Below are 14,064 nucleotides of genomic sequence, written 5' to 3'. Positions count from 1 at the left end.
GAAAACATAAATATATGACATTCCATTGATATATTTAATCAAACGAGACAATATGAGAGTTTATCACTTGGGAGAAATTATACAGGGTGTATTCGCTTGCGTTATATACAGAAATTCACGAATTAACTCGTGGAAATAAATGGAAATGTCTATTATGTCTGCTAGCACGTGCACTTTTCAATAAACGATCATCCAATGTGATTTTGTGAAGTTAACCACTACGTTGTTGGTTTTCCTAGATCGTACGGTCTCGTCGAAACTTTACTACCCAATATTTTATTGTTTATTAACGAAGAAATAGTATAATCTATTCAAGTTTTCACATTGGTTGAGCTAGAGTCTTTCAAATAACGATTTAGTGAAAACTTTCACTCTTGACAGCTGTCAAACAAATACTAACAAGATGGCGTCTTTAAAACTTGAAAAAAATGTTGTATAGATTATACACTTTCTAATACGGTGATATTTTTTAAGTAATTACCGCCATCTCTAGGTCAAACAAGGTATTTAGTAAGATGGAGTATTGTCTTATTAACAAATTAATGTCTGGTAGTACGTAAATCGAATGTATTCCAAATAGCCAACAAGATCTCCTGATCTAACTCCGTTAGACTATTCATAAACGACTAGAATTTTCTAAAAAATACTGAATATTAATAATATACAAAAGGTTGTGTTCAAAATATGAAAGTTTTTATTAACTACTATAACATGAGACATCCCGTATAGTATTTGTCGATTTAGAAAGAAACCGAAGAAAAGTTACGTAAACATTAACCAGATCAAAAATTAGATGATTATTTGTTACTTATTTTATTATTAATTATAACGTTAATGAATTTAGTTTTTACTGTTGCGATTTCTGTTTCTGTCATTTAAAATTTATGACGAACATCATAAACACGATCTTTTTTTGGAAAATTTACTAACAGCGAATGTACGCGATACCGGAATGAATTGCGGTAAAAAGTGACGCAAGCTGTTAGCGTATCACAATCAACTGGTGACAGTTTTTGAGCCGAATTGAACTTTCCACCCGGTTAGAGGCTCTAATGACGGTTTATTTATAGAGAAACGCGGATTGTGTCAACGAAAAAATACAAATAAATAATCTATCCGGCTAGATCTCGAAATTCCGCTACGAATTTTGATCAATTCAAATGAACGAAAGCTAAGAGGGTGATTTGAAGTTTTGCTATAAAAATTTTTATTATTAAGTTACAGAACTGAATTTTTTACAGTTTTTCTACACTCTACATATTTCGTGCTTATTTCAATGAACCAAATCGGGACTATAAAGAGGGTATTCCATTGTTTTGATTTGTAAACAAGTTTCGCTGTTTTCTGGAAGGTGTTTATAATACAATTCGCTATTTAATAAGAAAATCACCTCACAGACAGTATAACCTTCGTTTTAACTTTCCAACGTTCGAATTTCTGCTCAATATTCAGCCACGTCGCATAGAGTTGTGTATCCACAAATTAATTCCCATACATACTTTATTTGACCATCTAGAATGAATTTATGATTCTCTAATAAATCTAAAGCGAAACCAAATAAAACTATTGGTGTTTATTAACGAATAAAGTTGCCAAAAAAATTTTATGAACCTAAGTATGTGTGACATGACTAGTGTTAGTCTGACACAAACACACGTGCTGTACATATACACATAAAAACCATTAAAAATTATTTATAATTAATTTTTTCACTGTATATTCGTCGATGTATATAATAAGTACATTTGAAAATGATGAAATTCTTTTTTATTTTCTTGATATTATTTGATATTTTGAAATCTCGCGAGGAAATTCCTTTATCTCACAACCCGCCGTAAACATTCCCGGTGTAAGGAAAAACACTTTCCGCAATCAGAGAAAACATTTTTCATTTTCCGCATAGGAAGTTTCTAAAAAGGAGGTTTTCTTGAATTTTAAAACTAAATCACGCTCGTCCAAACACTTTATTGGTTAGAGGCTTCGAAGGAATAGAAAGAAAATTTTATTTTCCGTATACGGTATGAGATGCAATAAATACTTCCACAGCGGAAAACTTCGCTTTCTCTTCGTAGTATACGAGGGATGACATTTTTTGATGAAATCGAAACAAGACTGTTTTTTGGGCGTTTTTTTTTGAAATTTGATCTGCTACAGTTTAAACATCGATTCTATAAACTGTCAAGGAAATTTTGTTCAGATTAGATAGTTTCGAATGGAAGAAAATCATGGAAAATGAGCTTTTCCATTTGTTAAGGATGAATCTTGTCATTTGATCGAACCGTCATTGAATAATGCAACCTTCAAAAATCAACATCCACAAGCGTCTTCACACTTCACAGGTACCCCTCGAGCAATTGAGGCCCTCGGGACAAACCACAACCTCACGTTGTAGAAAAACACAAAATGCAACTCGTGCAAAAAATTTTTTCGTTAGAAAACTTTTGAAAAATGATAAAATGAAAAAAAAGTTGTATTAGTTTGTAATACAATTTAAATATATAAAGAAATTGGTACCCAGTTCGTAATAAAACAGTTCAACCCTCGTTAAAAATTATTCAAATAATTGCATAGAAATATATTGTAAACCCTCGTATTTATATCACTAGCAAAAATATTTATAATTTGTAGTTATATCTTAAAAGATTTATTATTATACAAAAAAAAAATAAAAGTACATAAATTTCCTGTAAATTTCTGAGAAATATAAAAAAATCAATCACAACACGGCGCGTACATAATAATAAATTAAATAACATTAATTATATCATCTATTTATATATCCATAGACATACAACGACAGTTAGTTAATTAACTAGTGTAGGGGGAATAAACTTTAGTAAATTTTGACAGTTTTGAAGTTTCTACGCTACTGATTGATACACATCGTAAATCTATTCCTTGGGCATCAATCTTTCTGAAAAAAAAATCTCTAAGGGGCGTCGTCCAAAAAAAATAAAATAAAAATTTGCGTTTAAATATGAATATTTTTCCTACCAAATGAATAAGTGAGTGAGAGATAAGCGCTTTTAAATGAATGAACGTTTCTTCCAACTGTAACATTTTTCATTTCCTACGTCTGAGCATTCATACATACATACATGCATACATATATATATATATATATATATATATATATATATATATATATATATATATATATATATATATATACATTATCGTTTGGAAGTATTTTTTAAAGGTGTTTGTTCGATAAAGCTTCTTCTTCTAACGGTAAAAAAATCGTTCCATTTCATAAGAAATATACACTGAAAAAACAATTCATACATATTTTTTTATAAAACAGTGTACAAAGTCTAGAAAAAGTTTATTTTGTTTAATAGGAAAAGATCGATGTAATCTTGTTAGATTTTCAATCAATTCTGAACCCATCAACCATTATTAGGTATCTGTATGCTTGGGACTGTCAAACGAAACCATCGCCGTCGGTTATACTTGACCAAACATCGACGTCTCCATCCAATAACCGACTTGTCGTATGGTCGAGTGATATTCTTGGTCTTATTTTTGATGTCTCATTCGACGAGGCAGTTTCATTTTAAAGTGACGTACGTTCAAATTTATTTTTTTGCAGAAACGGTTCAATTAAAATCAGAAAGTTATTTTTTTAATAATCAAAATATTAAACTAGTCTTACGACATTTACAAAAACCTTCACTTTCATTGTGTCAAACTCTCAGATATCAGCCATTTTGTCTTTTTGAGGATTCAGCTTGTTAATAGTATTTACTTTCGGTAAAATGCGGGAAACTTCTCAAAGAAAAAGGTCTTAGCGCCTTTTGGAATCCATCGCCGAAAGCTCTTTGATGATAATAAGTAATTTAAAATAAAATCAACATGCTTATTATACGGGGGTCATAAAATATAAACTAGCCTTTTTCATAAACGAAATTTCTTTACCAGGATAGTCCCAAAAGTACCTCGCCTTACTTAGAGATGGTTAGCACCAGCTCACACTATTTCAATGGCCAGATTCAACCCCCTCGGATTATTTTCTGTGGTCAAAGATTGTCCATTAATGAAGAGGTGATGAAGGTTATTTTGAACTTATTAAACATCGCCAGAAAAAGTGTATGGAACTAAAAAGAGTTTACGTCAAAAAATAAATATATTTTTTCCCAAAATATCTCTTATTAGACCATATACTTCATTGACTAAACACCTTCGTTTCTACAAATATAATTTTTGTTAACAAAAACTTCTTTTGAGAGTCTAAACACGTGAAAATCACAAGGTTATAAATCTGGGATGTAAGGTGAATAATCGAAGGATTTTTAGTCAATTTACATCGGTTTCGTCGAGTTCACGGGACCTCTAAGAACAACACCTCCTAGAAAAGACAATGCGTCAATTCCGAAGCTTTATTTTATCCATGAGATCACAATATTCGATCCCATACAAACGAATAATGAAATTCGAACTCGTTTAGGTTTTCAATAAACATTTTGTGATCTTAGTGCTTTATTATTGAATACATAGTTAACCCCCAAGCTTTTTTCTAAAATTTGAAGCGTCATAAACCCTTATTAAGTTGGAATAAATCATCGCAAATGCTTCAGAATAGAATAGAATTAGAACCCTATATATTTAATGTTATGAGAGTTGAAGCTGGATATCTGAAGCATCTAAGGCCAAAAAAACGATTGGAACACTACTAGTAGTAGTACAGAAATAATAAGAAGAAAAGTGTATTAGACATCTTGTCAATATGTGGATTGTTAAGATTTTAATTTAAATAAGTAAATTCACTTGATTGACAATTATTTATAATTATTTTCGTTATGACACTAAACTAGTGTTTTTTTTTAGAGATTTGATTTACATTTAAAGGTTATTTTTATGTTAGAATACCAAGCTAGCATCTGCGATTGTCAGCAACCGAATAGACATTAAGTTATATCCAGAAGACAGACAGTTACATGCAATAACGTTTAGTATACGCGAAATGGAATTTTTATTCAAAATGTCTATCACATTCGTATTTTACGTATAGTTATTAGTAAAGAACGATTTTTATACGAAAAATTTTGATGGGATACACACCAACGATGAAAAATATTATAAACTGTTAAATAAATTTCAAAACTGTGTTTCAAAAACCAAAAATAAGAGTGTCAGATGATTCTTCAACTATTTCTACAGTAAAAAGGGAATTGGATGATGGAGCTGGTCTTTTTGGAATGTTGCAATCGAGGTTTTTGAGTCGTAAAGGATAAAAAAGAATGTTAGATCATGTATATTTCTGCTTGTAAAACACGGACGAGGCTACGTGATGGTTTGGGGTTGTTTTGTAGGAATTACCACCGGAGCTCTGCTAAAAATTGAAGGGAATTTGAAAAAAGAAGATTATAAATATATTAAAGAAAACTTTGGTACGTTCTGGTCAACGTCTTATCAGCTACAAATTCATGACAACGATCTCGGGCTTTCCTCGAGTATTTGAAAGAATTGGAAAGGGGAAATTTACTGAAAATAATTATTTGACTGTCACAGTCGTTTGACTTTTAAAAATTTAGACAGGGAGTCGAAAAAAACTTTGGAATATCCTGAAAAACGAATGGATCTAAACGACGATGACGACGTTGATGAAGAAGAAGATAAAGAAAAAGAGAATTAAAATTAGAATTTGCTCTCGAAATTTTCATTAATTATGACTTGATTAAATCTATAAACCTTAATATTAGTTTTTTTTATCGAAATTACCAATTGATATCAGATAATTTTCTGACCGCGCGTTCTACGCCCTATATCTCGAAAACGGTTCAAAGTATAAGAAAATGTTGACTGCAAAAGTTGTAGGGAATTAAATCCTCTACAATATGGATAATAAACACAAATACCATGAAACCTGTAGAAAACGAGATATTTCCAAAAAGAATAAAAAAAAATTCAATTTTTGTAACCTTCGATTCCTGATTTTAAAACTTCCGACTGCCCAATTATATGTGAATTTTGAGAATAGTTTTAGGATGTCAAGATACAAGTTTTCACGTTGTTATATACTGGGTGTATCGATTTTCCGAGATTTTCACCCATATGGACATAGAATCCGTATCTATTTGTCGATTATAAACAAAAACATTTATCTCCAAATTTGATTGTCAATGTTTTAGGAGAAAAAAAAACAACGTACATCTCGTTAGAGAAAGGAAAAAAAATGTTGATTTATCGTCGGAAAATTCTAATCGGCTAAAACGTTTATGAATCAAACGCAACAACTGCGATTATGTGTTTAAAAATCGGGAATGCCCGCTTTTAGCTTAACTAGAATTCAGTCACAAAGGGATTGTTTAATAGATCTTTCCTAACCTCGTCCCCTAAACGATCGTGGTAAGTCGAGGGTATGTAATGTTAGGGGTGTAAGACCCATTTGCTTAAGTGGCTGTACTATGTGTTGTACGTTGACTTTGCGGTTGTTTTACCCGCCATTGTTGTTGTTTTTGTTGTTAATCCGATTACTCGAGAAACCCCTACTGAATACCAAAATATATTTCGCAAAATATAATTACTTCACACCGATGAATCACGTCCAGATGATATCTATAAACAAACGTTAACCCTCGTTATATAATGTACCCTACAAAATTTTTCTTTGTGATAAAATATTTATTTGGAATACTAAGAAACATTTTAGTGATTCATCGTGCTTAATTGATTTGTTTTGAATGTTTGGCTGATATCTAGAATAGTTCGCAATTCGAAATTCATCTTCGTTCTTTTGAAATACACTAAATTTTCTATTTTTGATTGTTTATTTTTCATTTACATCGTGTTTATTATTAAAATAAACAAACATAAAATATAAAAAACTCAAAATTCGTATTTATTAGAATCTAATTCATTCAGTATCTAAACAAGATAAGAAATTGCGGCAAATAAAATCTCAGATCGAGTTGCAATTTCGGTTTGAATAATTTACAATTCACGTTAAACGACATTTTGAAAATGTAGCGAATCCGAAAGCTCCACAATATCAAAATCCTATCGCGAGCCGAACTAGACTCGCCCGAGGTCCGTACTTTTCCCGTAACTTGTCTAGTAAAATGGAACAAAGCTAAACTGGGAAAATTTCGTTGTCATGATTATAGGTGGGCGTAGCAGTAAAAAAACGATAAATTTTTCATTTTAAACAATATTTCGAGATGAGAATTTTTCTAATTACCCCTGTATATTAATCTAAATATCACCAAACTACGTACAAAGTTTTAATAGGTTTAGTTTAGTCATTCATTCATAAATCAGTATTTTTTTAATGATATTTACGTAACTTTTTTTCAGTTTCTTCATTTTTTTATGTGAACTATGTCCACTAACGGAGACAATTTTCTTTATATGACTGTCGAAACTAATGTATAAGCCCTCGTATATTAACATATTTAAAAGTTTTAAATATATTAATGTACGAGGGCTGATTCATTGGTTTAAATGATCATTTAAAGAAAATTATCTTTGTTTTCAAATGAATGTAGACGAAAAAAATTTTAAATATGTTAATATACGAGGGCTTATACATTAGTTTCGACAGTCATATAAAGAAATCTTTGTTTTCAAATGAAGATAATCTTTTTCTAATAACCGTTGAAACTAATGAATGAGCCCTCGTATATTAATATATGTGAAAACTTTTTTAAAATACGATGAAACAGTGCGAATCACTTTAATGAATATTATGATTAGATTGGTATAGTAAGGCGCTCAAAGAAAGAAGAAGAACTGAAAAAGGAAAGTCGAAGACCTCGAATTTTTCACGACAATCGTCTGAATTTACCACAATCATCTTAGACGTCCCGACAAAATGACGAGTAATCATTTACAGGGATTCTTCTCACTAAAAAAGATCATTTAGACTTTGTCGTGGCTAATTTGAGGTTCATTTTATTTAAAAAAGTATGTTGAGATTTATGGAAAACACGCTTAATGTAATATATCCAAGTTACGTTTCGTTGGAAATAGTTTCATCAACAGGGTGTTCGCTAAAATTAACTTACAACGCGGAAAATATGACTATTGAGGGCAATTCACCTCTGTACCGAATTCTAACCCCAAGGAATTCATATTTTCGCAACCTTTCGGCTGTACTTATCATTAGTTAACTCCCTTATTAATATCATATAATTTCGAAATTTCGGGTCCAACTGTCATCCTTCGTGGATACAACTTGGTATAGAGGTAAATTCCCCTCAATCATCGCCTATACACCATTTTCATATGTGGATTGTTACGCGGGACGTCCTGTTTATGAAAACGAATCAAAAATATATTTAAGAGGTGTCGTTATTAACGTAACGAAACTAGCACTGTTATAAGAGAACTACGCATGCGTCAAAGATTAACCAAAAGCTTGTTCTGTCAATTGCGATGTCTTTTTGTAGATAAATCAGTATAGCCGTCATCTTCGTTTGTATAGGGGTTGTTTTTTTTGTAAAATTTCACACGAAACTTGGAAAAATTACAAAAATTGAGTATTTTCAAGATGCTGAAGATGATCCACGTTTAATTAGTTGTTCCACGTAAAAAATTGATGAAAATATCGATAAAATCTCTTGTTCTAAACGTTGTATTACCTATTTTTCTATTTATAACTATTTTTTTTTGTTTGTTTTACAGGTAAACTGAAGTTTGGATAACATATGACTACGTTTCTATTCCTAAAAAACGTTCTTCAATTCTCAATATATTATATGAGATTCTTCTTGTGGTACAGTTCACTAGAATATTTGTAATTATGGTAAACAACTGCATCGGTTGGTGGATATTTATTATCTCGTCTTTTATCATGAATATCGAGTCGAAAAAAAATGAACCGACGACGTATCACAACCAGTTCGCAGTTCATATACCAGATGGCGTCGAGATTGCGGACGGTATTGCTGTTAAACACGGATTCATCAATAGAGGGCAGGTAAGTGTTTGGATTTGCTTGATGGATCTTGATGCTTGGTTTCATCATTTAATAGCTTTCGACTGATTAATTTATTAACAATAATTGTAAAAGATTTTTCCTTTCTTTATTCACGAAACCTCGTCGACCGTATCTTAGAAACAGCTTCAGGGGAAGAAAAAAAATCCTCCTCTTCTTCTTCTTTTCATTATCCTCCAAAGGATGAAGTGTTTCCAATGATATTTGATTCAGAAGCTGTTTCCTTGCTTGCATATCCTGTTAAATCTTTTCAGAATGATGCAGTATTTTATTTATTGAGGTCTATCCATCTAATTAGAGATCTGCCTCTTGGGCCTTCTTCAAGCTATACGTCCCAGGTACTGCGGGACATGCGATTTATTCTGGTTTATTTTCGAGATTTTCGAGGAATCTACTAAAACCCCAACTATAAACATCAATTGTCTCAAATGAAGAACCAATACAAAAACTAGCTCTATCAAAATAGCAGCGTCAATTTAGCAAAAATCGATAAAAAATATGTAGAATTTGTTGCCATTTAGTTGCTGAAATCGCGATTTCGTTGCTTTCCGCTAAGAGAATTGAAAATTTAAAAAAAAATCGGTTATTGGTTTTACCCCATTTTTCGAAAATCGAGTTTCCCTCAGATTTCGACATTTTAAAATCCTTCCCTGAATATTTCCGCGATGATGTCCGTATGTCTGTATGTAGGTGTGTTCGAAAAGGCTTGTCCAAACTGGGATTTTGAGTACAATTTGAACCGATTCGGACAAGTAGAATTTAAGAAATCGAAAAAAATTTTTTCAAATGTGGCATTTTCGAAATAACTTTTGAACGGCTTTATCGATCGATTCCAAAAATTAATCAGCTCTTAACATCAAAAAACCACGTCGTTCGCCGCCAAGTTGGTCAAAATCGGTTGATTCGTTCGTGAGTTATTGTTGTCAAAAGAAACCCGAAAAACGTGTTTTGCAGATCGAATTGATCGGCCGATTTTCGTTGTTTATTTTTTAGGCTTATTTGAACATTGTTCTATGTAGCAAATCAATTTACTCAGCAGTTCTTGTTCAAGAAATCAAGTTCAAGCTAGTATGTACTAGAAAAATTGTTGCTGATCGAAAATTTCGGTAGTACTTACTTGTAGCAACAAATTTTGGATATTTATTGATTTATCGAAATTTTATACTACCTTTGTATGAATTTAGCATTAATTGCAATTTTTCGCGAACGATTTAAGCAACAAAATAGCGGTTTTAGCAACTAAATGGCAACAATATGAATTTTGCATATCTTTTATTGATTTTTGCTAATTTGACGCTGCTACCTTGATAAAACTACAAAAACTTGAAAAAAAAAGATAATCATAGATAAAATATTATTAATACGATTAAGAAATGTAGTTAATCAGTTTATTGGTTGTGAATCGATTGTCAGTCCATTCGAAGTACATCAAAATAGATATTATAAATTAAAATAGCTCAATCAAACGCTAGATTGGGTAATAGAGCAATACAGAAAACGCTATTTAATATTTCATTCGAATATATATTCAAATTCGTTTGTCGATTCGATGATTATTATTTTAACCGTATCCCGCAATTAATTATGAATCCTAATAACGAAGTTTCGAAGCATATAACGATCATTATAATGTTTGTAGGATTATATTAATTATGTACTTCAACATTAATGAGTTTGTTTTGACTACAAAATTATTTCCAGTTCATTACATATAAACAAACGTGAGCGAAAAAATCGATTCGAGGTCAAAAATCCGTAGTTTAGAATCGATTTTCGATTCTGAACTGTCATTTCTTGTATGGTGTTTGGATCCTATTCGCTTTCACATTTAACCCTATCATTATTTATGATGACGTTTTCCCTGCCACGCTTTCCAGTACTATTTGGAGATATGGGGGATTTAGATTCACTTCTAGTACAGCTGTTGGGGAAGATTTCAAGGCTCCAGCTGCATATAGCTGTCTTCGTACTTTTCAGATATTTTGGCAAAATTTTCGTTTCCAATGTTTGTGACTAGTTTTACAGACCCGTTCACATCAGAAGCGCGTAATTTTCGTATAATCCAGAGGTGGATCTAGCGGAGAGCACCCACAGATAGGGCTCCGCATATTTGATGTCATTTAAGTGAACGAATGATTGATTTAATTGGATTTATATAAAAAATTATTATTCTTTGTGCTATACTTTGTGTCTTAGTAAAAAATTTCATTATACGTTCCAAATTCTCTGTTATATGATTCTGAGTATAATTGAATAGAGCTAATGTCCTGGAAAAACGTTTTCAGTAACAGCTGACAATTTTTATTAATTTTTTTTCTTATATATAGATACGCGATCTGTTCGATTGGAAAAAAAAACGAAAAACGTGTCTGATACTTTATTAAAAAGTGTATATAATACAAATCTCGCTAATCTAGTTATAGAAAGTTTTATATCGAAGAACTAACCTATATCCATACAATCAGAGACGATTTTATTTATTTATAGATATAAATAATAAGTTGAAAAACTGAATTTCAGTAATTTTCAACTCTTCCACATTCATATTTTTCTTTTTTCTCAAAATAGAATGTTTATTCTCGAATATTTAACCTTTTTGTTAACTATTCTTGAGAATTGAGCTCCAGCTCTCGTACCATTTTTTTGGTGTTCTGCTTCTTCTTTTTTATTGTTTTCTTATGACATAAAACTCGTTTTTTAATCAGTTTCGCCATAACATGAATTCCTTGACTTTTTGTTTTATCTCCTCGTATATAAATTATAGGCACGTTAAATTATTTCTAGCTATACGGTATATTCCAAAAGTAATTAAATATATAAAATAAACGATTTTTGTAATCGACCGTCCTGTATATACACACATTTTTGTAATATTTGCCCCCACCGTTTCCAAATATATATTTCGTTCAAAATATTTTTCACATTAGAAATATGTTTTCATATTACTAATCATGCTTAAATGGAAAAAAAGGTATTAGTTTTTAGTACTTTGTGGATCCCCTGTATGAACAAAAATAATTTTAGATTGTCACCTTCATTTTACAGATTCGTCCCGTATATTCCCTTTGAATAATAATTTAAATCAATAAAGATAAAAGTGACTGTATGTTATGAAACAATCCTGATTACCCCCCGTATATCTCCCGAGGTAAAAGTGTCCTCTAGAGAGAAATTACAAAAAGGAAATTTAGAGCTGCGTTTCTGGTTAAAGGACTCCTGATAAGGTGACAAGGGTCCTTTTGCACGGCAAATAGTTTTTTCCGTAGATAAATCAACGAAAATTTATATTGTTGGATAATATTAATGACAAAAATTTTACATAAAAATTACTTAAACAACTTATATATTAATAAAGAGACGCAAAACAATGAAGTTAGGTTGATATTTAATAATATAAAAATCATTTTTATTGGGCCGAGCCGGTCCTACTCTTTGTTTACATTGTCGAGCGATTTGAATCGAACTTTCAATACCAATAGTTAAAGTCTTGTATTAGATATCGAAATAAATTTAAAAAAATATTTTATATAAATCGTTTTTAGTATAATAATAATTAGATTTTGATTTATGTTTATTAAATGTATTGAATATATAATTTGTAAGTACTCCCTATACGAATATATGTATAACTGACGCAAGGTTATGGACCCGTAAACGAATTTAGGACGTGTCCCAAGAGTCTCAAGATGTCGTCGGAAGACGTTGTCGACGCGACGTGAAGGAATCGGGTTGTTAAGCCGCGCCTCCGCCGACATTTTCTTATTACCATTCGGTCACAAGGAGTCTTTGCAATTTTGGCCGCTGCCGAAACATTACAATAGACAGTATAGGATTAAGTCCAATTGAAAAATTTAAAAAGATATATTTATATATTGATTTTTAAATAAAAAAATTCGATTTTAATGTAGTTAGATTCAAATATATTATTAAATTATAAAAAATATATACAAAAATTATCCGTATTTAGTAAATCTCACTTACAATCCGAAAAATTGTAAAAAAACAGTACACAATGATATTTTGGTATTTTAAATAACTTTATAAAATGTTTATTCATGTACTATTTGGTTGGATAATACGATATACGAGGTATACCCACAATGTAAGTTCCGAAACAATACAATAGACAGTATAGGACTAAGCCCAATTGAAAAATTTAAAAAAATATATTTATATATTGATTTTTAAATAAAAAAATTCGATTTTAATGAAGTTAGATTGAAATATATTATTAAATTATAAAAAATATGTACAAAAATGATCCGTATTTAGTAAATTTCACTGTAAAAATTGTAAAAAACCAATTCACCAATGGTATTTTGGTATTTTAAATAAGTTTATAAAACGTTTATTCTTGTACTATTTGGTTGGACAATACAAAATACGAGGTATATCCACAAAGTAAATTTCGTTCCGCACAAAAACTAACGGATGGGCAGTTTTGACGCACTCACTGCGGCCCTAGAAAAACTTAAACCTTTAAAAACCGGTTTTTGTGACAAAAAAGGCAATTTGCTGATAGACTTTTCATCATTAGATCAAAAGATCAATGTACATGTTTATCACGAGACTATTAATAAATTCCGCCAAGCTATACAGAACTAGCGTTGTGTTTTAATGTCAAAAGGTGCTAATGTTTTCGAATTTACCTTTTCGTTTACCTAAAATCTTTCGTTGGTGATCAAAAGGAAGATGACGAGCTGAAAGAATATGCTACCACATGGTTGAAAACAGATTTTTATACAATAAATATTTTTCTGTAATTATACGAGTAATTTTTATGTAACCAAATAGAAATTACTTTGCGGATACACCTTGTATTTAGCAAATTCATCAAGAGCAATTATGAGGGTTGCCATTTAATAAATTTTCAAAACAGTTTATCCAGTTTGAAATTGAAGGCATTTACAAATAAATTTCGTAATATTCATCGCACAATTTATGTGTAGTCCGGTCCCGATTAAAAGTGTAGAATGTCGCGTGATTTCAGCAACAGCTGACAAACGATATTACTCTGTTGAAGACACAATTTTCTCGCTCTATATACTCTACTTGTATAACTAGTATTCGATCTAAGAACAACGAATCATTAGATAATATAATAGATAATACAGATCCGTAATCAG

At 30.9% G+C, this 14,064-nt stretch overlaps 1 protein-coding gene across 4 annotated transcripts in view; it reads left to right on the top strand.

The window, feature by feature from the left end:
- Nucleotides 1-14,064, top strand: part of LOC130894225 (furin-like protease 2) — a 217,984-nt gene that overhangs the window by 55,039 nt on the left and 148,881 nt on the right. For all 4 annotated transcript variants that reach the window (XM_057800875.1, XM_057800873.1, XM_057800876.1 and 1 more), the window contains one exon: nucleotides 8,626-8,920. In XM_057800875.1, the coding sequence (XP_057656858.1) occupies nucleotides 8,744-8,920 (177 nt within the window). In that variant the 5' untranslated portion in view covers nucleotides 8,626-8,743. The remainder of the gene's footprint in view (nucleotides 1-8,625; nucleotides 8,921-14,064) is intronic.

Source organism: Diorhabda carinulata, chromosome 5 (assembly GCF_026250575.1).
Source record: "Diorhabda carinulata isolate Delta chromosome 5, icDioCari1.1, whole genome shotgun sequence".
Lineage (NCBI taxonomy): Eukaryota > Metazoa > Arthropoda > Insecta > Coleoptera > Chrysomelidae > Diorhabda > Diorhabda carinulata.
The sequence above is the reverse complement of the archived record's forward strand: the minus strand, read 5'-3'. Positions and strand labels throughout refer to the sequence as shown.